Here is a 27,262-nt window from a genome sequence, read left to right as displayed (position 1 = left end):
GCACCTTAATTTGGCATTAAGTCGAACATCTATCTAATCACGCATTATTTTTACTAATCCTCTCCATATACCAAATATAGATTTATAAGCACTTGATTTCAGTAAAAAAAATGCTAACACTCCCTCTCATTTCCTTCTTCGTCTACCTTCCAGATCGATGACATTCTACTCACACTCAGCTTGAGCGAGCACCGCAACACCCTAACACGCAATCTGTCCGGCGGCCAAAAGAAACGTCTGTCCATCGCTCTAGAACTTGTCAGCAACCCACCGATTATGTTCTTCGACGAGCCCACTTCAGGCCTGGACAGTTCGACTTGCTTCCAATGCATACACTTGCTCAAGATGTTGGCGGCTGGCGGTCGTACCATCATTTGTACCATTCATCAGCCGTCCGCGCGTCTCTTCGAGATGTTCGATCAACTCTACACTCTAGCCGATGGCCAGTGTGTCTACCAGGGCAGCACCAAACAACTGGTACCATTCTTGTCGACGCTCGGCTTGGAATGTCCCAGCTATCACAATCCGGCGAGTTATGTAATTGAGGTGGCTTGCGGTGAACATGGCGATCACACACGCAAATTGGTCGACGCAATCGACAATGGCAAGAAGGACATACGCACTGTCGCCGACTATGAAGGCCTGAAAATGCGTAATGATTTGGTGAAGGTGCACAATTTGAAGGCGATATTGGATAAGAATGCGAGCTCGACGAATACGACCAGCGGCAAATATGAAGAGAATCTAACGCTCAATAATGGTATTTTGAATGGTAATCTGGTCAATGATATTGTGAAAAATTCGAATGTGTCGACGGCCACAACGGCGACAGGCACCACCACCGGTGCTGTTGTGCCAGTGGTGAGCACGAATGAGAAGGGTGATGCGATGATCGATGTGGAGAAGGCGGATAATTGCACAACGGCATTGTTGTCGGAGGAAATCACTTCGCCCGAACGTTACCCGACATCGCAGTTCCATCAGTTCTGGGTAGTGCTGCGTCGTACGTTGCTCTTCAGTTATCGTGATTGGGTGAGTGCACACTGGCATTGCATACTTTCAGGCGTTTGCTAATGTTGGTGTTTTTTGCACGTTTGTTCTTTGCAGACTCTTATGTATTTGCGTTTATTTGCTCATCTGCTGGTTGGCTTCCTTATCGGCGCACTCTACTACGACATTGGCAATGATGGCGCTAAAGTTTTGAGTAACCTGGGTTTCCTGTTCTTCAATATGTTGTTCTTGATGTACACCTCGATGACCATAACGATTCTGTCATGTGAGTAGTTATGGGCGTTCAGCCTCTGCGCGATTGGCATGTGGGCAAATTGTGCACAAAAGTTATATACAGTTAGAAGGCCGTAAAAAAGTAAATTTTCCGGAATTTTTTCTGAGAAAACTTTTAAATTAATTGATCTAAACATTTGTAGACATATTATGTTATCTTTTAGCTATATTTTAAGACTTAGTATTAGTTAAAATATTTATTTGGAAAGGAGCTACAGCTGATCTCCGGGAGCTCCTCTCACGTTTTGCGTTGACCTCTATATCTCTGAACTAAATCCTCTGAAGTTCAAAAACCGAACCATGGAAGTAATGTTAAATCTAGGAATTAATCAAAAAAATAAGCAAAATAAAATTTGTTGACAAAATGGCGGTTTCTCAAAAAAAATCGTTTATTGACCAAAATTTCGGGCTTAAATTGTTTATAAAAAAAATATTTATTGGTGAGAAAAAATCTTCGATTAACTACTAAAAGAATATATTGAAGAAACTCGTGTTAAAATTTGAGACTAATCGGTTTAGCTCTTTTCGAGTAATGTTGATCACCGGCTTTGAGAGCACCATTTTGAGAAAAACCCGTTTAAAGTTTGTCTTGCACTTTCAAGCACTCTGAAATGCCTTTTCAAATTTGCGTGTAACTTTGAAAATATTCATCGGAACGATATTAAATTTTCTGTGTGTATTCTTAAACATTCTAAAATTATATTCTTAAAAAAAAAAATTAATTTGTTGAAAATTCTAACTGTATACAACCCCTTAAATTTATATTATTTTATAATTTAATTAATCATTATGCACATGGCCGTCACTTTTTTCTTCAAAATATTTTAATGCATATTTCTTTTCAACCGCTACCTGTTTCTCACCTGCAGTCCCTCTTGAAATGCCGGTGCTGCTTAAGGAGAACTTCAATCGTTGGTATTCGCTGAAGTCCTACTATCTGGCCATTTCTGTTGCTGATCTGCCCTTTCAAGTAAGTTTCACGCATTTCAATTGACTTCCAGCATTTCAAATTAAATACAATTCTCGCTTTTCTTCCTCTTAGGCAATATTCTGCATCGTCTATGTGAGCATCGTTTACTATTTCACTTCTCAACCGTGGGAGCTATTCCGCTATGCTATGTTCTTGGCCGCTTGCCTGATGATTGCATTCGTTGCTCAGTCGGTGGGTCTTGTTGTTGGTGCGGCTATGAATGTGCAAAACGGTGTCTTCTTGGCGCCCGTCATGTCTGTGCCCTTCCTGCTCTTCTCCGGCTTCTTCGTTTCCTTCGATGCGATACCCATCTATTTGCGTTGGATCACTTACCTCTCCTACATCCGTTACGGTTTCGAAGGCACCGCTCTGGCCACTTATGGTTATGGCCGTGAGAAGCTAAAGTGCTTCCAGACCTACTGTCACTTCAAGTCGCCGCTCACCACGTTGGAGGAATTGGATATGGTCGATGCCAACTTCACACTCGACATTGTTGCGCTGATCGGGATCTTTGTGGTTTTACGTGTTTCAGCGTATCTCTTCTTGCGCTGGAAGCTGAGGACAACACGATAAGTGCTTGAGAGTTTTAGATTTCTTTTTCGTTTTCCTCCGTTGCTGCTATGATTTCTTATGCTTGGAATATTTTTTAAGCATTTGAAATTCTTGGCAAGATATTTTTATTTCCACACTATTTTAATAAGTGATAAAATGTATGTAAACGAAAAGTGATGTATTTTGTTGTACGAGTATGTAAAATTTTATAAGCATAAATTAGGTTAAACTTTACTAGCTGCGTGGAATGGGTTAAAAGATTATAATTGACAAAAATATTTGGTCAGCAGCACACACAAATTTTAAGGGAGCATAAGCACTTGGAACAAAACGTTTCAAATGCATCCCCAATGCCAATATGCCAATTTTTTATAAAATCTTAAACACAAAATAATGAACAATTGTTGGAGTCGAAACTAAACCATATATCATAGAATAAGCAATGAATACTTTGTATATATTTACACAAATATAACAACACACAAACGAAAAACGATTCAAAGTTGCTGATATCAAATGGTAACACAGACCAAAATCAAAAGTAATATTTAATAATTACAAAAACAAAGTTAATGTAAATAATTTAATTGGCTGCTTTTGTAAGCTAAAAAAAAGTTGAACAAAAATTTGTTAGAAAAATCACTTTTTATTGATGTGCTGAATACACTTTTGGAGACATATTTTTTGTAATTTTTTGAATATTTACTATTAGTGACAAATATATACACTTGTAAAAAAAACTTAATGCGACACGAAATATTTATTCCAATGAAAACAGCAGGAAAATTGGTATTTAATTGGTAAATGAGATTTGCCTAGGAAAACTGAAATAAAAAATGTATCAAAATCTGTTGCCAGCTCATTTACGAGGTATTCTACTGCGTACTTTTTTATAAATGGTGTTTTGTGATAGATATATTTAATCATACATATTAAGAGTATTTATAGGAACTAAAGAGCTTTACAAGCAATTAAAAATATGTGGAATTTTTGTGTAGTACGAGTATTGTTTATTAAAAAGAAATTTAAATATATTTTGTGGAAACAAAAAAGAGCTTTTCAGTCGTTTTCATTCACCAGCAGAAGAAAGTAAGGTGGTAAATTAACCTTGGATCTGGAAAGACTAGCTTTTTCGACTTTGGGCGTGGATTTAAACAAATTTTTATTATAGTTAAGGGGGGGGGGTAAGAGATAAACGCTAAAAAAAAAAGAGGTTGTCTGTAAAGTCGGTTTACTGACGATAGCTTAACGTGATAACGTCATAAGAAAATACTGATTGAATGGTTGCATTTTCAAAAGAAAATTTTAATTTTATTTGTTTGATAGATATTTTGTATGGATATAGAGAATGAGTTAACATTAACATAACATAATATACTTTAACATAACATAACATAACATAACATAACATAACATAACATAACATAACACAACACAACACAACACAACACAACATAACATAACATAACATAACATAACATAACATAACATAACATAACATAACATAACATAACATAACATAACATAACATAACATAACATAACATAACATAACATAACATAACATAACATAACATAACATAACATAACATAACATAACATAACATAACATAACATAACATAACATAACATAACATAACATAACATAACATAACATAACATAACATAACATAACATAACATAACATAACATAACATAACATAACATAACATAACATAACATAACATAACATAACATAACATAACATAACATAACATAACATAACATAACATAACATAACATAACATAACATAACATAACATAACATAACATAACATAACATAACATAACATAACATAACATAACATACCATAACATAACATTACATTACATTACATAACATAACATAACATAACATAACATAACATACCATAACATAACATTACATTACATTACATAACATAACAAATTACCCCGTATTAAAGCACTTATCAACAGCTTTCATTTGATACCCATCGTTTTGGCATATATTTCGAGACCCTAGTCATCAATAGGTATGAAAACTACCCCGTATTAAAGCACTTATCAACAGCTTTCATTTGATACCCATATTGTACATACACAACCAAAGGTTACCCGGGTCCACGTTTTGACCTATATCTCGAGACCCCAGTCACGGACCGGCATGAAAAATACTCTGTACTTAAGCATTCACCAACAGCTTCAATTTGATACCCATATTGTACAAACACATTCTAGGGTCCACGTTTTGGTCTCTATCTCGAGACCCTAGTCACGGAGCAGCATGAAACATACTCTGGACTAAAGCATTCACCAACAGCTTCCATTTGATACCCATATTGTACATACACATCCGAAGGTTACCCGGGCCCACGTTTTGACCTATATCTCGAGCCCTATTTCCAAAATAAAATATAATCCATGTTACTCGTGGATGATGTAGCTTTCGAATGGTGAAAGAATTTTTAAAATCGGTCCAGTAGTTTTGAGCCTATTCAAAACAAAGTTTTCCTCTTTATAATATTAGTATAGGCAACATATCTTATAAGGTATATGGTAAATATTACCATACATTTTTTCCTTCATATATAATAAAAAAATTAATAATTATAACATTAAAACAACAGGTATTATTAACAAACTTGGTTTTATTTTAAATTCTTCAAGTGAATCAAATTAATAATAATCAATAAGAAGGCATATGCAAATACAAATACGTGAATTTATATATGTACATATGCGCATATACATACATATATACGCTCACTTAAGTAGGAGAGAGCAAGAAGTCGAACGATGCCGTTCGCTTGCTTTGTTTGCTTTGTCGTTCGTTCCGCCCTTTCGCTTGCAGTTCATTCAATGCAATGAGCAAGGTAACGGCAATGAGCAAGGTAACACTAATATGAGCAAGGTAACTACATATGAACAGTTATGAGCAAGGTAACACTAATATGAGCAAGGTAACGGCAATGAGCAAGGTAACTACATATGAACAGTAATGAGCAAGGTAACGACACATTTTTTCGTGCGTGCAGCCTGTTAAATCGAATTATAAGACGTTATCACGTCAAAAACACTTTTTTCATGAATTTATTGTAGCGAAACGGTTCAAGTCAGTTTATTAAAAGTTATTGCATATTATAAAGTAACATTTCACGAATATTTGATAAAATTTTCATGTAAAAATATTGCAAAATGAGCGAATGAGAGCACATTTACGTAGACGTCTTTTCAAAAATACATTTTGCAGTAGTCAGCATATCTCAGCGTAGAATCATCTGAAATCAAAAAAATCGAATAATTTAGTTAAAGTATGAGTTAAACTCCCCCCCCCCAACGTTTATTTTGACGATTTATTTTCATTTTCAGCCATTTGGTAGTCGTTTAAAGTAAAAAGTGATTTTTGACGAAAAAATGCCGCCATTTTGTAGGTATAAAACCACCTTAATATAAAAAAAAATGGCAAAAAAAAACGTTGGGGGGAGGTTTTTTATATGTAAAATATGTGTGCAAAATTTCAAAAGGATCGGTTGAGTAGTTTTCAAATGCCAATGACTACGCACTTTAAAAAAAACGGTTCGAGAAAACCGCGTTTAAAGTTTGTAACGGATTACGCGCGCAACTGCTGCGTCTCGGCAGATGTTTGAGGCGGCTCGGCTTTATGCTCTATAACTTAAAAAGTTTTGCTCGGATTGACTTAAAATTGTTTAAGAAATTATTATCAGTTCTCTTTATTATGATAATACTGGTATGGCTCAATTACGAATGAAACAAAATATTGACCAAATGGCACGCCTCCATCCGTTGGTCCAAATTTTCGATGACGTTGAGGCATAAATGAGGTTCTATGACGTTAATGTGCCGAATTATCTCATCCTTTAGCTCTTCAATTGTTGCTGGCTTATCGACGTACACCTTTTCTTTCAAATAACCCCAAAGAAAGAAGTCCAACGGTGTCAAATCACATGATCTTGGCGGCCAATTGACATTGCCGCGACGTGAGATTGTTCGGCCATTAAATTTTTCGCGCAAAAGAGCCATTGTTTCGTTAGCTGTGTGACAAGTGGCACCGTCCTGTTGAAACCACATATCGTCCACATCCATATCTTCCAATTCGGGCCATCATCTCACGATAGCGAACACTATTCACAGTAACTGCCTGACCGGCCTCATTTTGGAAAAAATACGGCCCAATGATGCCGCCGGCCCATCAACCGCACCAAACAGTCACTCTTTGTGGGTACATTGGTTTTTCGGCAATCACTCTTGGATTATCATTCGCCCAAATGCGGCAATTCTGCTTATTGACGAATCCACTGAGGTGAAAATGTGGCTCATCTCTGAAGATGATTTTCTTCGAAAATTGGTCATTCACTGATGCCATTTCCTGCCACCATTCTGACCATTGACGACGCTTGAAATGATCAAGAGGTTTTAGTTCTTGTCTTTATGCATAATGTTCATCAACGATGAGCGTGAGAAGTGCAATTATTGGGCACGACGACGAGTTGAGGTGGACGGCTCTTCCACCACACTATGGCATACAGCAGCAATATTTTCTGCAATACGAGCTGTACGAGCATGCACTGATGTTTTCACATCCCCTACAGACCCGGTTTGCTCAGACTTTTGCACAATTTTTCCGATTGTACGCACATTTGGACGATTAAATTGACCGAAAAAATCACGAAGTGCGCGATATGCATTTTGATTTGAATGTCCGTTTTCATAAAAAGCCTGAATAACTTTAACGCGCTGCTCGATTGTGTATCTTTCCATGGTTCAAATTGAGTTAGTCAGAAATTGAAAAATGTTAAATGAAATGCAGAAAAAAACTTGACGTTTAGGTATGGTTCGCATTCAATATCGGCTCTTGAAATTTAACCACCCTTTATATAAACTTTTAAAAAGGACCATCGAACAGGACGAAAAATGCCAGATCCGGGTGTCTAACCGAAGGTTTTAAAAAGGGTATCCAACAAAGTGTTCAGATGTTTGGTAAAGTTATTAACGAAATCTCAAGCAGTGTAAAAATGCCGAGAACGTACGGCAATCTAACATCCAAATCTGGTTTTAGCTCTCATTATAGTTTTAGGCAATCAAGCTATCCCCAATCTATTCAATGATCTGACGAGACTTAATGTAACGTAAGCCTGTTTCTTAGAAATGAGTGCTGATCTGACTATACAGCCTGTATGCCCAACATTCGGGCATTCATTTCAAAATAATTATTTGAGGTGTTGTTACGGCGGCTACCTTAGCCGAATGGGTTGGTGTGTGACTACCATTTAGGAATACGTTGGTTCAAATATCCGTGCATGAAACAGCAAAATTATAGAAAAATGTTTTCAAATAGTGAACGCCACTCTACAGGCAATGGCAAGCCTTCAAATGTGTTTCTGCCATGAAAAAGCTGCTCATAAAAATCATTTGCCGTTCAGAGTCGACTAGAAACTATAGGTCCCTACATTTTCGTGGAACAACATCAAGACGCAGCCGTACTTACGTACTTACACTACAATTATTATTATTTTTTTTTTTGAGTTTAAAAACAACTGTCCGTTAATAAAATTGGGACAAAGTGTGGAGTATGTGGCTAGACAAGAATTATATTTAAACTCTAATTTCCTCATTAAGAGGTGCTTAACTCTCTACTCTTCATTCCCATCCCCACAAACGAGTATACCCGTGGTATCGTAATGTCGGATCGCCTGTCGGTAGAACGATCGTAACGTCAGTATTAAGCTTCGCTAAGAAGTCGTATGTTCTCTTCGGTCTGTTTAACTTTGACAACTTTGTAACCGAACGCAGGAAGCCAGCTAAGTAGAAGAGGGAGGAGTTCGTCGTTCCCACGACAGCCGGTTATAGGTTTCCGGAACAACCCGGATTTTTATCAGCTCAAGGACTGTCACTCCATTAGCATTCCTCAAAGTAATTATCGCCAATGTTCATGTTGTTGTAACAACGGCTAGGAAAGGAATCTAATTCTCCTTTGAAGTCATCAGGTTGCCTAAGCGGCTATATTGGCTCCGGTGATCTCTAGATGACCAAAAACTCAAATTAAGACTAGCGAGAGCTGGCAATACATAAATAGTTAAATCGTATTCAAAAGAGTTCAACTTTGCTGAACGATTCTACATTTTATTCTAAAAGGTGTCAGGCAAAAATAGCAGTGAGACTGGCTGAAAAAATATTGAAGAAATTGTCCTGGAATAATCGTGGCTTACCATGCTGCAAAAGAAGGCAGCATTAGATTTTGTTGTTTTTTGGTTGTCACTTTTGTTGGTGTTGGTTATGTTTTAATGAATTTGTTGTTGTTTTTGTTATTGGTTTTGCTGTTGTTATTGTAGCAGAATAAACTTTCCCCATATAGGTACAGGTAATGCTGAAGTGACAGTAATTGGCCGAATCAGCATTAGTTGTACAGGGTGGGCCATATAGTGTTTGCTTTTTGAACCACCTTTTGTTTTGAGAATGATAACACAAATGACATGTCAAATGTGTTCATAATTTACTTAAAGGTTTGACATTTACGAAATGGGACGCTATACGCTTGAACAAAATTGGGAAATATTGAAAACCTATTTCCAAAGTGGTGAGTCTTCTTCTTCTTTTCTGATTTTCACATCGGTGGCTACGTCAATAAGCAAAATTGTCGGATTTGGGGCTCAGAAAATCCTCACGTTACTGTAGAGAAGCAAATGCATCCACAACGAGTCACTGTTTGGTGCGGTTTTTGGTCTGGCGGCATCATCGGGCCACTTTTTTTCGAAAATGAGCGAGGAGCCGCGGTTACAGTAAATGGCGAGCGTTACCGTGACATGCTCAACGAGTTGTTTCCAAAAATTGAAGAGGATGACATGGACGACATTTGGTTTCAACGGGACGGTGCAACTTGTCACACTGCCAAAGTTACACTCGAACTTTTGGCTACCGTTTTTGAAAACCGAATAATCAGCCGAAATTCCGATATCAATCGGCCGCCTCGGAGCTGTGATTTAAGCCCGTTGGACTATTTTTTGTGGGGAGCCGTTAAGGACAAATGCTATGCAAACCATCCAGAGACGATTGATGCTTTAAAACACGAAATCGAAGTTGCCATTCATGAAATTGGAGCCCAAACAATCGAAAATGTGCTTAAAAATTGGGTTGATCGAATGGCCTATTGTAAAGCCAGTCGTGGCAGCCATTTGAACGATATTATTTGTCATTCATAAATGACAATGTTCAGTCTTCAAAATAAAACAAAAAAGTTTGAAAAAATATTGATTAGTTTTTTTTTTATAGCAGATTCAAAAAGAAAATTTTACACGGCCCACCCTATATTTTACACTGCTCAGGACGAGAGGCATTGGAGTGCGTAGTGAAGAAAATAAATACGTTGATCGTTATAAAAACTAAGACTTTATTTAATACAAAAAAAAAATTTCACGAAATCAAAAAATAATTAAAAACAAAGTGATATCACTGCTAATGTTGAAACGCCTGAGTAGATTCCTTATTGCACGGATTTCACTTCCAGTATCATCTCTAGATCGCTTAGCCATCGTGCGTAAGATAAAATATAAGATATATAATAAGCCTGCTGGTTCCTCTGTCACTGAGAGACTGTCCTTCTTTGACAATAACTCCTACAAGACAGTTGACAGTTGTTCCTACAAGGTATGAAAATGTGCAAGTATATATGATATTTATTGAGCTGCCTATCGTTGACGCCGATTCTAAAATTAACTGCGAGGTCGATGTTTTTTTTTTTTTTTTTTTTTTTTTTTAAGGAGTTTGAAATCAAAATGTCACAAACAACAGAAATAACAAAGGTGCCGTCCCACTAATACTATAACTATCCTCCTCCTCGGCTAATTCTACCCTGGGACCACAAAAGTATAACTTCTGGGTAGAGCCGCGTTTATGTCTGAAGACACAACAGGTACCTGCGTCCAGGTGCCGCTTCTGTAGGCGTATGAAGGCTATACACCGTCGATAGTCTCAATTACTCACACTTTGCTTATAGGTGGTTCCAAAAAGGTCGATGTGTGGAGATGCGGATTTTAGCAAACCTACTTATAAAGAGATATTCGCCAGTCTCAGCGAGTGCCTTTCAGCGACAAGTCTTTCAGATGTGGAGGCTTTTAAAATGTTTTATCTTTTCTGTTTATTACGGGGAATGCTGCTGGAGTGAAAGTCCTTGGCCGGCTATAAATCCGGGTCGTTTAGGTTGCACTCTTATATGCAATTAGGTTTAATAACTATATATTTTCCTAATAAACAATACTAATAATAAAATCTTTTCATATAGCCAGATAGGAAAAGGATATCTTGGCTTGGTAAAACTTATTTCAAAATTTGTAAAGCAGTGAAGGCTTGTCAGAGGAGTGTTACCTTGGATGCCGGTATTCATAATAATGAAATAGCCGCTGAGATGGATCAATGAATGCGGCTATACTAAGATCAAAGGTTGCACGGGAATGCCGGGCAGTCGCATTCAAAGTCAGCATTATTTGGGTTCCAGGACACAAAGCTATTGAGGGAAATTGTACAGCCGATGAGCTAGCCAGGAAAGGTACTACTCTTCAATTGTTCAGCGATAGAAGTACCATTGGGATAGCTTTGGCCATGAGCAAATTAATAATTAAGAATAGCATTATCCAAGAAACCAATAGGTCATGAAGGGATGCAGACACATGTGTAACTGATTACTACTATGGTCGGAAATAAATAAGAAAAAGACAAAGGAACTGCTGCGCCTTTGAAGAGAGGATATCTCGAAGGTCGTGGCTTGTATAACCGGTCATTGGCTATTGGCAGGCATTCCTCGAGACCACGAGTTTTTTTCCATGAATATTGTAAACTTTGTTGAGATGGGAAGGAAACAGCTTCGCACTTCCTTTGCAATTGTCTAGCCTTAGCTAAAATCGGAGCAGGTTTTCTAGGTACAGACTTTTTTAATTCTTTTACTGAACTGTCCAACGTGGGGATAAGACCAATCCTGCGCTTTATAAGTGCCATAAAATGATTCCACGAAGAAAAATAAATGAGGTTCTCGTGTGGCATAGTGTTATCACAACGCACCTATAGGGTCTAAGTGAGTTGGTCGTACAGACCGACTACCACCATAACCCTGCCTAACCTAGCGGAACTGACGTATACCGATGGACAAATTTTTATTAAAAATTTACCTTACCGGTCATAAAAGACTGCGTCTCTGAACTTTAATGAATATACAGACAAATTCTTCAGATCATACGATTTACAAAACCCAGTTCGTAGATATCTAAACCAAAGGGCGCGAATTTGACATTAAATCGTTGAATGCGTAAATGAAGTTTTCTAGCAGTTTTCTTTGTAAAATATACTACTTTCATTATAAATATTCAAAAATATATTACAAATCGCACTAAGTAGACTAATATTTTGAAGCAAATCTTAGCTTATCTTGCGGCTGCTAGGAATGCGCCTACGAACGACCTTTTATTCTTCTGAAAATGTCTCCCTTTCAGTCGGATAATGTCTGGGAGACTATGGTTTTGAGTACCGGCATTCACAATATTTTCTTAGTCTCAGTGTCCCTACTTTCCTGTGAGGTCTAAATATATATATTATCGTATTTTATAGGCATTGCAACAAATTGATAAACTTGCGCTGAAAATTATTATTTTTTATTTCACTTTTTTTTCAACTAAATCCTGCCGATTAAAATATAGTTTACCAACCAAAAGCACTTTTGGGGGCACTTTTGTAACCAACTGATTTTCAATCAGCTGCTCGATAAATCACTCTGTCTATGGGCCACTTAAGTTATCGCAAATATGTAAGAATGAGTAGTGCGCCTAAGAGTATGCAATAAGAGCAGCAAAGCTGAAACTTGCTTCGGATATCGCACTCAGATTCAGTTTTAAAACGAGTATTTATGAAAAAATGTAACACAGAGTCGCCAGCTTAATAAAGACTTCCTACAAAACTCAATAGTCAGGAGTTCAGCACATGCACTGCGCTTAATATTATAACTATATCACTTTATAATTTACTTGTTTCTCATTTAATTTTAATTTTTTTTATTTTGAGAATATAAATAATTTAAATTAAAAATATATAATACAAAATAAAAATTTATAATCTTCTTCTTTTTTAGCATGCCAGTCCTTGATAGACCATTGCTTCCCATTTCCAGTTAAGTGAGCCATATTTTAAGCCCAGTTGCTTACGCTTCAAGTATACCTATATGTATGTGGCAACCATGTAACCCTTCTCGCGATTTGACTGATCAGTTTGAGGTATTTGCCAGTGATTTAAAGTTACCGAAGGACACGAGTCTTTACGGAGTGTGAAAGTTATCTGTACTGATTTGGTTGGGTTGGCTTCTATACGCGACTTGTTCAACCAGGTACTGACTTTGTCGAGGCTATGCTTCAGTAGAGATGAAGCAATAGAGGCAAGATCCGTTTCGGCCGTTACAACCGTATCGCCCGCATATGTACCTGTGTGTTATGCCTAAGAAGACAAATGAGCAGTATTCTCTCTTTTTCCCTCTTTCTCTAGGGAAGTTGTAGACAGGATTGACCTGCTCAATGGTCGAATGGTATGGACGAAATCCACACTGGTGTGTGGAAATTAGTTTCTTCTGTGCAATAATAATAATTAAGAAAAGTGTTTCAAAAGCTCTTGATAACACAGGTAGTAGACTTATTGGGCAATAGGAGGAAATCATATCTGGAGGTTTACCTGGCTTTGGTATGAATATTCTCAGTTCTTAAAAGTTCATTAAAAACGTAAGTGATAAATTTGTAGCCACATAAATGTAATTCTTTTAAAATTTTTGTTGGGGAACAAACTACATTTTCATAAAAAAATTGTTAAAATTTAATACGAAGCGAATAAATTGTCAACACTTTTCAATGAGTGCTAGTACTTTAGTTATAAAGGGTGGTTAAGTTTCAACGGCCGGTGTTGATTTTAAATAAAATAAAAGCTTTTTTAAGAAAGTATTGCCATTTCTCTTTATTTGATAATATTACGTATGGAACAAAATATCGGTAAAATGGCCGCCACAGCCTTGGCGGCACACCTCCATCCGATGGTCCAAATTTTCGATGACGCTGAGGCATAATTGAGGTTCTATGCCGTTAAAGTGTCGAATTATCTCATCCTTTAGCTCTTGAATTGTTGCTGGCTTATCGACGTACACCTTTTCTTTCAAATAATCTCAAAGAGAGAAATCCAACGGTGTCAAATCACACGATCTTGGCGGCCAATTGACATCGCCGCGACGTGAAATTGTTCGGCCATCAAATTTTTCGCGCAAAAGAGCCATTTTTTCGTTAGCTGTGTGATAAGTGGTACAGTCCTGTTGAAACGACATATCGTCGACATCCATTTCTTCCAATTCGGGCCATAAAAAGTTCGTTATCATCTCACGATAGCGAACACTATTCACAGTAACTGCCTGACCGTCCTCATTTTGGAAAAAATACGGCCCAATGATGCCGCCGGCCCATCAACCGCACCAAACAGTCACTCTTTGTGGGTACATTGGTTTTTCGGCAATCACTCTTGGATTATCATTCGCCCAAATGCGGCAATTCTGCTTACTGACGAGTCCATTGAGGTGAAAATGTGCCTCATCGCTTGAAATTTAACCACCCTTTATAGCGCAGTGTATTTGAATTTATTAGAAGAAAGACTACCTTTTTTCCCCCATCAGCCCTTTCTTTATTTTCATGTAATTCAACTAGTCGAACTACTCGAATGCTCTGAAATGTGTGTGAGCCGCGTAACCTTGATTTGATCTTTCCATTTCAAATAGAATTATTCATCATAAATGCCTGCAGCAAAGATTGTGTGTTATACATACACACATACACGCATGCATACGAATATGTGTTCGGGTAAATGTGTATATGCAGCAATGCTACCTATCCTTTAACAATCAGTTGCAATTACTTAGAAGTGCCTAAGTACAACTTGGCATCCGCACGAATTGCTGATGCTCCGCCATAGAAATGTTGGGCAACAGAATGCACACGAAATCGAGCGAGTGCAAAGTACGAACTGACAACTTGTTACTTTGTAGTTCGAATGCAATTAGCGAGTGACTCATAAATTAATAAAGAGTACGCAGGGTCTGTGTACTGATATCAGGGCATACTAATATTTCATACAGATGTTGAGTACGTAAGAATACCCTCTATCCGAAAAAAAAAAAAATTGTTTTAAATCAAAGGAGCTTTTTTTTATTTTCTCTTACAACTGTTTTTTTCTGTATTCTAATGAAAATAACTTTCCGAAAATAAGTAAGTCAGATTCCATTGGAGCTTAGAAACCACTCGCACGCTTCGAAAATAGTCCAGGAAGGTAAGTTAAGGCTGAACTCCTTTGAAAGGTGGAATGAGTTTGAACTTATGTGGGTGCTTGTTGTTGTTGTTGTTGTAGCAGCATAAACATTCCCCATATACATATGTACGGGGAGGGCTGCTGGAATGACACTCCTTGGCCGGATATAAATCCGTGTCGTTCCGCCGGGCGTTTACGCTAAAACCGTCAGCCGTGGGTACTGGCTGATGAATTGGCGAACGTTCAATTGGATCAGAGGCAACTTTAGAGCCAAGCATAGTGAAAACAATCGGGTACATCAAAGCTGACATTAATAAAGCTAATAATGGCGGCTACTCTCACCTGCAAATCAACAAAGTATTCCCTGAAAAGGTTGTTGTTCTTGTTGTTGTAGCAGTTCATTAAGCCCTGCCACCGATCGCCATCGTCTAATTCATCTAACGGTAGACCCAGAAAACATGCTGCTTCTACGGACTGGGTTCTGAGGGAAAGCGATGTTAGGTGAATGGTTTTAAGAGGGCATGTGAATAGTTGCTTTGTATCGTGTGGAGTACATTCAGATGCCAGACGTATATTGAGTCGATTCTGGATAGGTTGAAGTTTAACCTGCTACAATATCAAGAACGTAATTGAGCCAAAATTACGCGGATCTCATGCGGCAGCTGAAGCCCTTCGCCCTTATTGGCATTCGTGGATCGAGAGCTTAGGAAGGTAGTAAGGAACTGCCGTGAATGTCGTTTAATATCTGTCTGTACACTGTCGCATCCAGTAGTTGCAGTCGTGTTTGATCTTGGATCTCATCGGTGGAGTCAAAGAGATGCCTCCTGACTCAGCTGGGAGATGGTTCGAGCTCTAGCAAGTGCCTGCAAAGGTGATTTCTACGGTATACCCCGGATAGGATACCCTATCAGGAATTGTTTGCTGAGCAGCTTACTATTCTCCTTAACCGAGGTCATGGAAACTTTGTTGTGAAGGTGTTTCAGGGGAGACATCAAGAAGCATCCCGTGGCTGTTCTGGTAACAGTAGTCTGCTTGAAAAGATTGCTGTGGTTGTTTTTAATTGTTGTAGTAATAGTATTCTGATTGAAAAGGTTGCTGTTGTTGTTATAGTAATTCACAATGCCCTGGCTGAAAAGGTCCGAAAGGTTAGTAGCGAAATTTCTTCTTAAACGAAGAAAGAGTGAGCTATGAGCCCTGGTAGGATTAATTGTGAACCACACTCCATGGGGACGTCTTATAGTCTCCATAGGCATCAAGGACAATCTACTGTGTACATCTTCTTTCATGTATATCTTGGATGGCAATAGTAGGGAGCATTTTCTCTGACACTGTCTGGTTTTCACCAAAGTTAGATAGTACATATACATATTGAGACGGCCTATAAGTGCTTGGAAAATGTTAAAATGTTCAGGTGTTCATAATTCCATTTCAAACTTTCAATGAGATGTGACAAATGCTGCAAAAAGTAAATGGCAAAAATTCTTTATCCCGTTGGAAAATCTTCAGTCGATTAGTGAAACACTTAGTGACAATGAAAGTCCAGGCCAGCCGCAAAGTGGATTATCACCAGAAAGCATGGGCAGTGAGTGATTTCATTAACCACAAGAAATATAAGAAATCATCTACGAAAATATCCGGAAAGAAATTGAACATATAATATCTCCGAAAAGTGCTTAAAGCTGACCGAGCCTTTAGGTTTTCCTAAGCGCTATTCAAATTTTGTGACACATCAGCTGACAGACAAGCGGAAAATCGATCTATCATAGTTGAGCTTTATAAGAACATCGTTAAATGGGATTGCTAGGACCCTGACGGCAAGGTCTGCGTAGGTGGACATGGAAGAGAACACTTGAAAAGGGAATAGTAAAGTAATTTAAGGAAATTAAAGTCATTGCGAAGGGCCGTACTCGATGGAACCCTTTTGTAGAGGTCATATCTTTCATTCGGGGCAAAAGGAATTAATGATGCTGATGTAAGTACTTAAAATTTCTGAAAATGTTCGTTATTGATGGTAAGACATGCATTTGTAAATATGAGTCCGAAACTATGCGTCTAGGTGCTGTATGTTCTTCAAGAAAAGTCAGGAGTGAAAAATTTGCTTATTTATTTTTAGTATTCTAAGGGAATTGTGTTTGAAGAAATATATGCCCCCCAGACCAAGCGGTCGCTGCATATCTTTATCAGGTAACAAAAATAAGATGTTTGTCGAGAAACTGGCAGATAACCACATTGGTTCACACTTATAAGTATTCACCTGACCTGACTCCCTGCAACTACTTTTTTTTAATTTCTTCATTGCTCCACTTGGGAAAATAGGGCTTCACAAAACATTTATATCTTATTATATTATATTAACTACTGTTCTCTTAGCGACATCCCACGTTTGGTTTTATTTTTTTCCTTGTTAACTCCACTCGGCAGCATAGGGCCTCGACAAGACTCAGTCTAGTTTCATTAATCTATTTTGCTTTCTGACAGGGTAGGTGATTAGCCTGCCACTACCAATCCTAAATGGTGGGAATGCCCACCTGTCGTTGCTTAGGAACAACGCCTTCTAACTGTTTAACACGTTCCCGCCGGCGCTGTTATTCATGGTCTTCGCCCACAGACGGCAATGTTTAAGTCTTTTCGCTCTATCGGAAGCGATTGCAGGTCATAAAACGAAATTTTTTCATAAGGGTAGTCGTTTATGGCATCTCATCTCATAGGTACCGTTTAATAAAGTACCATTGGTGGTACGCGCTGCCTAAAGACGCAATCTTGTGCGGGCCACTGCTGGTACACGCCGCCTCATGAAGCAGACTTGTGCGACCCACCGGTGGTACGCGCCGGCGTGAACGTGTTAAAGCGAAATCTGTGTGTCACATTTTTCTGGCAGAAGTATCGCACAGATGGTAGAGGACTTCGCAAAATTTTGGTGTGTCTACGCTATTACCGTGATTGCCCACTTCCTCTTTCTGGCGCCACTGATGCAATGTGTAAATGTGTACTTTTCTTTGGTTTTTGCTTCTTTTAGCGGTCACAATGCAAGTAATGCGCTGACTTTTTGTGCGGGAGTAAGGAATAGAAGGGGTTGAGGTTTTTGGGGTTGAGGAATGAAATTTTTTTTAGAAACAAGGGAAGTAGGAAAAGTGCGAGGACCGTGCTTTACGTAGATTCGAACCCACAATCTCTCAGATGGCAGGCTAGTGCCCGACTACCGAGGCCGCGAATGTTACAACGCCTCCAGGTAATTCGTGGAGGACCGGATCGTCTGTGTCCCTGAGGGTTCCATTCCAACGCTGCTCTACTTAAGCTTTCTCTGTCCTTTCTGAGAGTGTGCGGCCTCGCTATTTACGACCTCTTATCACCTTTTGCATTGGTTCTTGCTCAGTGATCGATTCAAGTCCGTATTTCGGGTAGTTTTAGACCAAAGAGCTGTATAATTTCAGCGTAATGCTTCTCGACAGCAGCCACTTTGAAATTTGTCTACCAGCGATTACTTAGTACTCCCACAACTGAATTTGGCATCATGAATCCATGGGCAAAGAAAGCTCATTCGATAACTTAGCTAGTTATGAAATTTATATCACAACAGAAGGCGAATATTTTGATTGATAAAAAATCTGTACTACAGACATACACTGGCTATTTCCAAACATAAAACGTTCTGGTTTTTTTAGAATGGAGGGTGTAGTATACAGTTTTATTCAGCGACTCCGTGCAGGTGGTGCGCATTTTTCACAAACCTTTTATTACTGTGAAATAGAATAAAATGAATTCTCCGTGCCAATTACATTTAATTTATAGATGAGAAATCGCATTAGAGGCGTGCGGTATTACTTTCAATTGGTGGAAGTAATTTCTAATAATATTCAATTATTGCTTTATTGCACTTTCTAGCGATTATAAATGCACTCACTCACATTTTCTAACAATTTAATTCACTTTATCTACTTAATTATTTATAATTAAATATTAGTGGCTCTTCTCTGACAGCTTTCAACTTGCAAATTGGCTGTCATAAATTGAGACAGATTTCAAAGGTTCTTATAATTGACTACTTTTTACTTTGTATTAGGCCAATCAGTGAGCAAAGTTTCAATTGGAAATTCATTGCGCACACGAGGTGTAGGTTAGGTTAGGTTAGGTTGAAGCGGTTGTCCTGTGAGACACACTCAGGCTCATAGCTCATTGTGATGCCGCGTGGGGAGCTTGTCCCTATCTCTCCTAAAACCAATGTGTGCTTTTCAAAAATTTTAAAATATCTCTGATTTCTATAGTACTGAGGTCTTCTAGCTCACTAAAAAATTGTCTACCCAGAATAGTAAACCTGCGTCTGGATAGAGCAGGACAGTGGCACAGTAGGTGCGAGATTGTCTATTCCTCGTCCTCATCTAGACAACTTCTACAGAAGTCATGTGTTTGCACACCCATCCTTTGGGCGTGTCTGCCTATTAGGCAGTGCCCCGTTATGACTGAGATCAATGTGCTAAAACTATGTTTATTTTGGCTTAGCAGAGATTCTGTGCGTTTAGCATTTAGAGTTGGCCAAAGTTGACGGGAGATTTTGCAGGTTGCTTCATTTCGCCATCTTTCGTTTGCTTTCTTTACAATTTCTTCAAGGATGTGTAGCTTACATGTTTGTAAGGGTATCCCTATGTCATTATCTATGTGCTCGTCAGACAGTTTAGTGCCGAGTCTTGCTAGTTCATCGACTCTACAGTTTCCCTCAATGTCGCGATGGCCAGGAACCCATGTTACCTTTAGGTGAAATGACTCAACCAACTCGTTAAGAGATGTGCGGCATTTCATGGCTACCTTGGAGGTTGTCGACTGTTTTGTGACGGATTTTATCGCCGCTTGGCTATCAGTGAAAATGTAGATATCATTTCCGGATATCGCATCACACTGTATCAGTGTCGCGGCTTTTATTATTGCCATCAGTTCAGCCTGAAAGACACTACAGTAGTCGTTTCCCTCCTAGGAATATTTGTTGAAGAGTAGGTGTTTTGTGTTTCCTACTAAAAAGTATCAGATCCGTTTTTTCCGGATTTACCTCTAGTCCTCGACTTTTACACCAAAGTGATAGTCTGTTGAGAGATCTTTGTTGGAGGTCACATAATGTTGGAAGGTGTTTCCCCGAGATTGCTATTACAATATCATCGGCATATGATATTATTTTACCTCCAATTTTTTCCAGTTCTTGTAGAAGATTGTTGACAGTTAGGTTCCACAGAAGTGGAGAAATTACCCCTGATCGGAAATTTTTTAGCAAATGTGTCACCCAAATTTGCGTTTATCGTTCGCCCAGTTAGCATTCGTTCTATAAACGAGACTATTGCATTGCTTACTCCCATTTCCGTTAGCGAAGTGGTAATTGCTTCCGGATATATGTTATTGAAGGCACCCTCGATGTCTAGAAAGGCAGCGAGGGTAAATTCTTTGTAGTGAAGTGATTTCTCGACTGTGTGAACTAGCTCATGGAGCGCTGTTTCCACTGATTTGCCTTTGCTGTATGCATGTTGGGAAGGTGATAACGAGGTGTAACTTTTGAGTAACTAGACAGGAGATGTAAGGCATTTTATTTTATTCCCGTAAATTCATATTTACATATAATTCGTTCCCTATACAGGGTGCGTACGGTATTTGAGGACAACTTGAGAGTAAAACTAATTAGATTTTAATTTGAACAAAATTTAATGAAACCTTCCGGATTTTTTACACAAATACAAATCGTTCAATAAAACTCCCATTAGCTGCAATAACCTCCTCGATCTGGACTCAAAAACGATTGCATGCTCGAATCAAAAGCCCTTATTCATATTGACTATAACGGTATTAATTGCAGTGTTCAGAAAATAAATAGTGTTATGAGGATGCTTATTGGTTCCACGCTCAACTACGCCCCATACAAGGTGTGTTCAAAAAGCATCGCGAATTTCGATTTTTTTGCGGCTATATGTTGGGCCAAAGCAACGTTTATCAGTGGTACAAAATATTCTCAGAATTCCGAGAAAATGTGAACGACGAAAAGCGTGCCGGACGCCCGAGCACTTCAACAACAGACGAAAAAATTGATGAAGTGAAGAAAATGGTATTAGCCAATCGTCGAATCACCGTTAGAGAAATTGCTGAGGACCTGGACATATCGATTGGCTCGTGCCATTCGATTTTTTTCAATGATTCGGGCATGAGACGGGTCGCCGCAAAATTCGTACCAAAACTGCTCAATTTCGGTCAAAACCAGCATCGCATGAACATTGCTAATGAGATGTTGAACTCTGTCCGCGATGACCCAAATTTGCCCCATAGGTGGGTTTATGGTTATGACGTGGAAACCAAAACTCAATCATCTCAATGGAAGCTGCCGCACGAACTAAGACCGAAAAAAGCGCGCCAAGTTCGGTCGAATGTAAAAGTTTTGCTTACCGTTTTCTTCGATTTCAGGGGCGTTGTGCATCATGAGTTCTTACCACAGGGTAAAACGGTCAATAAGGAATATTACCTGCAAGTTATGCGCAATTTGCGCGACGCAATCCACCAGAAACGCCCGGATTTGTGGAAAAACAAAAATTGGCTCTTGCATCACGATAACGCCACTGCTGACACATCGTTGCTTGTGCGCGACTTTTTGGCCAAAAACAACACACTATGTAATGATGCCGCAGCCACCGTATTCCCCAGATCTGGCCCCCTGTGACTTTTTCTTGTTCCCGAAACTGAAGAGGCCCATGAAAGGACGACGCTACGCTTCGATTGACGAGATAAAGACGGAATCGAAGGAGAAGCAGAACAAGATAAAAAAAAATTATTTTTTTGAAGTGCTTCGAAGATTGGAAAAAACGTTGGCACAAGTCCATAATATTTCATGGGGATTTTACAAAATAGATATTAATGAATAAATAAATAATTTTTGAAAAAACACAATACTCGCGATACTTTTTGAAAATTCCTCGTGCGTAGTAATAAATTTGATAGAAAACTGTTTTCAGCGCATTACGTCAAATTTATATCGGAGGTCTTTATGGGCAACTGGGCGAATAAGACAATCAGAAACATTAAGCTCTCTCGCAAAGGTTATCATTGATTTTCAAGGGTCCACACCACTTTTCGCATGCACTTGGTGAATAAATTTTGCAGTTCAGACAGTGCCAGATCGTCCCTATTGCTTTTGCGTTTTGCAACAAATTCTGTATTGCCGAGTGATGTTTCAAATTCACGACGAACCTCATGATCGAATGAACGGGAGCACTCAAGAAAATTAGATATTTCTAAATCGGTGTGATTTGCATGTATTCACTTTAGCTCGATATGACCACCTTTTGCCTTGACTATAGCCTTCAAACAGTCAAAAAATGAGTTGCATGCTGCACGAATGTGATCTTGAGGTATTTCGGCGCATTCTCGTATAATCGCTTTTTTCAGCGCATTCATACTGGCATATTTTTTAGTCCTTACCTTACTCTCCAAAATGGACCAGGAGCCTTGCTGCTCCTATTATACTTGTAAGTACGGACGGAGTTGCGACAACAAAAACTTAGTGAAAAGCTTTTGAACTGATCTTTGCAAGGTTATACCGCGATAATTTTGTGGATCATATCTCTTGCCTTTTTTAAAAATTGGTATCGTAACGCTTGATTTTCACTCTTGTGGTATTTTTTTATTTCTCAATAAAATGTTGAAAAGATGTGCAATCTCTTGATGAAGGTACTCTCCACCATATTTAAGCATTTCATTTACAATACCGTCAGGGCCAGGGGGTTTTCTATTCTTGAGCTTTTTCATTGTAAGTTCAACTTCCGTAGTAATTATATTTATGTACATCTCCAGATTCGTAATCATAAAATGCAGCGCTCGCTATCATTATGGTGTCATTTTTGTATAACTCTTTAAAGTATGATTCCCATTTATTAATTTGTATTGGGTGCATTTTTATTGTTTCATTCACTTCTATCTTCTGGTTTCTTAACAATTTCCATACCTTTCTTTGAGTACCATACATATCACTTTCCATGGACTTTGTAAAAATTTTCCAATACGATTCTTTTATTTCTTTTTGTTGTTGTTGTAGCAGTACCTTTGCCCTGTCAGTGTAGCATAATCACAGGTCGTCTTCGTCTCGCTCATCTAGCGGTAGGCCCTGGAAACTAGCTGTTTCGACGGGTTGGGTCCAGAGGGAGAGGGGCTAGATTAGTGGGTTTGATGGGGCATGTGAAAAGGTGGTTAGTGTCGTGCGTGGTGCCTTCACATGCCGGACATATGTTTAGTATGTCGGGGTTGATCTGGATAAGTAGGAGTTTAACCTGATACAGCATCAAGAAGGTAATTGTGCCAAGGTTACGAGGGACTCTCGGGGAAGTCGGAGCTCTTCGTCTGCGATTGGTGGTGGTTGGACTCCGATACCTACATTCGGAGGTCGGGAGCTTAAGAAGGTGGTGAGAGTCTCCCGATGAATGTCGTTTATGGCCTGTCTGTACACAGTCTGTTGGTTTTGTTTGAGATCTCGTCCGCGTAGTTGAAGAGATGCCTCCTGATGTGCCTGGGAGGTGGGTCCGGCTCGAGCAGGTGTCTGCATGGGTGAGGCCTGCGGTAACACCCTAGCAAAATCTGCTTACTGAGCAATTTGTTATGCTCCTTAATAGGCAGCATTAGGGCCTCATTATGTAGATGTTGTATAAATGACATCAGAAGACAACATGTCGCGGTCCTTAATGCTGTGTTTTGGCAGATCTGAAGCAACAATTCCTTGTCTTTGCTTCAAGTGCTGCCGGCGAGCGACTTGAGAACCTTGTTGCGATTCTGTACTTTAGTTGCAATAGCGGTTGTATGCGCTGAGAAGGAGAGCAAGCTGTCAAAGGTGACTCCCAATATTTTGAGTTGTTAACCGTCGTAATTTGTGTATCATCGACTTTCGCCTTGAGTTGTAGCTTGACCTCCTTTGTCCAGGTGGTGAAAAGGGTCGCCGTGGATTTAGTGGGGGTGAGTTGTAAATTCCCCGCAGTGAAGAAGCGAGAAAGGCTGGCGAGGTAGCCGTTTACCTTGAAGCATAGACCATCAATTTAATTTGCCGACGCCATTATCGTGCAGTCGTCGGCGTATGAGACCAGGGAGACTCCCTCTGGCGGCTCTTTTATTTCTCTTATTCTTTTATTGGTTACATTTCTTTGTTCAATGTAACGTTCTTTGCTTTCACCTGTCTTGTAGTCTAAAAATGCCTTATTTATTTTTCTGCTCAGTTATCCGCTTTACTTCTTCGGTGTTCCCTTAAGCCTTAGCGATACTCACTTTTTTCTATATAGAACTTGTAAAAAAAGTTTGAACCAAATGAAAATTGTGTCAGTCGGAAAGTTTTTTTTTTTATAAAATAATATTCCATAAAAATAAAAATAAATAATTCGCGCGTACACTTCTGTTAGGTGTTTGGCCGAGCTCCTCCTCTTATTTGTGGTGTACGTCTTGATGTTGTTCCACAAATGGAGGGACCTACAGTTTCAAGCCGACTCCGAACGGCAGATATTTTTATGAGGAGCTTTTTCATGGCAGAAATACACTCGAAGGTTTGCCATTGAATGCCGAGGGGCGACCGTTATTAGAAAAATGTTTTTATTAATTTTGATTTCACCGAGATTCGAACCAACGACCTCTCTGTGAATTCCGAATGGTAATCACGCACCAACCTATTCGGCTACGGCGGCCGAATAAGATAAAATATAGAAATGTTATTATTAGGGTGTCATGAAGAGAGATAATTTTTTTGTATTTCGATATCACGCCCCTTAAAACCTCACCGTCAATACCCTAGGCATTTCTTAAAAGAGACTAAAAAGCTCTTAATAGTCGCATTCCAAACAGTTATAGAATCAGCTAAGCCAAAGCTGGGCATGACATATAAAATATATTGAAATCGCTCGTGATTTTCCAGACTTGGTTGGTATTATTCTTCAGTATGCAGAATCAATGAAACAATAAAACTTATCAATGAAACAAAAAAACATTTTCAAACCCAAAATTTTTTTTACCTATGGAACTTCCTGATTTTTGTATAATATTTGTATAGTAAATGAAATAGTCTGGCGAGCATATGAAATAATTTTGGTGATTGTATCACGATTGCATTAATTGCAATATTTACGCGTATGAATATACATTTATATCTGTTTTTACTTTTTACTCGAATATCTTTCAATGATATTTAAAAAGTACAAGCAAAAAGAAAAGAAATAAGTATGTAGTACATGCCGAAACACCAAAATCAAAATAAAAAAATAAGCCGCTAAAAATATGCGCCACGGAGTTCAAGTTTCGACTTACCAGTGCTAGTTGTTGTATTGTTAAAGTCGATTTGGCAAGAAAGCAAAATGTTGGCGTAGGTCAGTAATTGTTTACATGTGGAAGAAAAGAGAAACGAAATACAAAGAAAAAAAAACAACCAACAAGAAAAAACCAAAACTTCGACCACTGTCGCTATCGCATTGAATACAAATGACGTGCTGAGCCATATACCCATACATACATACATGGCTGCCTATAAATGATCGAGTGTGTGGTGTGTATGCCCATTAGTGCTTGAATGCGGAGGAATAAAAACAAATGCAAGGAAGACGACGCAGAGGCAATTGTAATGGGTGAACGAGTTTCGGGACTGTTATGTGAACGTCTTTAATACCTACATGGGTGTGTGTGTGCGTGTGAGTAAGTAAAAGATATTCCCAAAGGCTGCAGTGAAAGAGTAAAGGTAGATAACTACGTAAAAAGCGTAGCAGCCTGAAGTAGCTTGAAGTAAAAATAGAATTAAAAATGTTGGAAAAACGCAAAGAAGAAAATCGGTACAGAACTGGTTAAAGTTTGAATTCAGCAGCTAAAGCTATTGCCCATCACCAAGTGGTTTTAAGATGAAAATAACTAAAAACCAGAAAGAACTCGAATGCTCCCCTTCCAAGTCAACATTAAGTTGAGCCATAGTGCATATTTTTCTGGGAATATTTGCAACCAATGCCAAAGAAAATGTTGCTGCTAATGGCACTTGATAAAGAAGTGACTATAAATAGAATAATAATGTGATTAAAATGGATTTGAAATACATTTTGTATCTTTAATTCGCATGAAAAGCACTTTTAGTCGTTTATATGTCTGCCTGTGGCATGCGTACATACTAACATATACTTATAAGTATAATATATATATATACCATTAAGTATTGATATTTATGGTATGCAAGAGCATAGATAAATGCGAGTTGTGGCTATTAAAAACGAGCTTCAGATATCTTGCTTATATATACATATATGTATGTATGTATTTGTGTATGCATATATGTATATTACATGTACAAGAAGTATGCATGAGTCAACCGCCAGCGGTAGCCAGCTATTGAGCGTGAATCTTCTCCTTCGAAAGCAGTAGCTCCGCTTTAAACAATCATAGATTTCTTCCTTTTTCTTGTTTCGCCGGAAAAGCATTAGTGCATGCCTAATACTTTCAGATTTTCACAAAATGCAGCTTGCAGAAATGTTTTAATATTTTTACTGACCGATTTCATGCCACTGAGATGATCCAAGCAGGTTGTAAAAGAATGTGACGAATCGGGTAGCTTATGATCTAAAAGGGAGTACCAATCCGTCAACTGAAAAATTTAAGCTTCATGAAGAGCCAAAAACTCGAATGAGCGCACGAAAATTCAAAGCATTGATAGTCATATCTGTGATACACTATTTTTAAAGTTTACATCTGGTTGTGTTTTAACAAAGTTTATTCACTCCTGGAAGAAAAATATGACTTTCTATGCTAAAAATCTAAGGTACCTAAACTTGAGGGAGTATTCACAAGTAAGGAGTAACAATTCTTTTCAAATATTAATCCTCTACCGCTTTTGCATATGAGTATAACAATTTTATTAAATTTTACCTCCTTTTCATATACATAGGTCTTTTTTTAATTTCAAAGAAAAAAAATATGTGTAAAATAGTTGTATAACAGTTTTTTGCGCATACATATGAGTCCTTTACTTCCTCTGGATATGGTTACTTGTTGTCTTTTAGTGAAAACTAGTAAAATAAAACATAATATAGTTGTATAACAGTTTTATTTTTCTGAATATATTGATCAGCTCCCTCTTTTGCTTATGAGTTTTTTTGAAAAATAGAAAAAT

General features: G+C 38.3%; 1 protein-coding gene across 1 annotated transcript in view; it reads left to right on the top strand.

Annotated features, from left to right (window-relative positions):
- Nucleotides 1–3,860, top strand: part of LOC129248641 (ATP-binding cassette sub-family G member 1) — a 113,810-nt gene extending 109,950 nt beyond the window's left edge. Inside the window, exons 5-8 of the mRNA XM_054888265.1 lie at nucleotides 154–1,032; nucleotides 1,108–1,276; nucleotides 2,154–2,254; nucleotides 2,327–3,860. Coding sequence (XP_054744240.1) covers nucleotides 154–1,032; nucleotides 1,108–1,276; nucleotides 2,154–2,254; nucleotides 2,327–2,827 — 1,650 coding nt within the window. The 3' untranslated portion in view covers nucleotides 2,828–3,860. The remainder of the gene's footprint in view (nucleotides 1–153; nucleotides 1,033–1,107; nucleotides 1,277–2,153; nucleotides 2,255–2,326) is intronic.
- The last annotated feature ends 23,402 nt before the right edge of the window (nucleotides 3,861–27,262 follow it).

Source organism: Anastrepha obliqua, chromosome 5 (assembly GCF_027943255.1).
Source record: "Anastrepha obliqua isolate idAnaObli1 chromosome 5, idAnaObli1_1.0, whole genome shotgun sequence".
Classification (NCBI taxonomy): Eukaryota; Metazoa; Arthropoda; class Insecta; order Diptera; family Tephritidae; genus Anastrepha; species Anastrepha obliqua.
The sequence above is the reverse complement of the archived record's forward strand: the minus strand, read 5'-3'. Positions and strand labels throughout refer to the sequence as shown.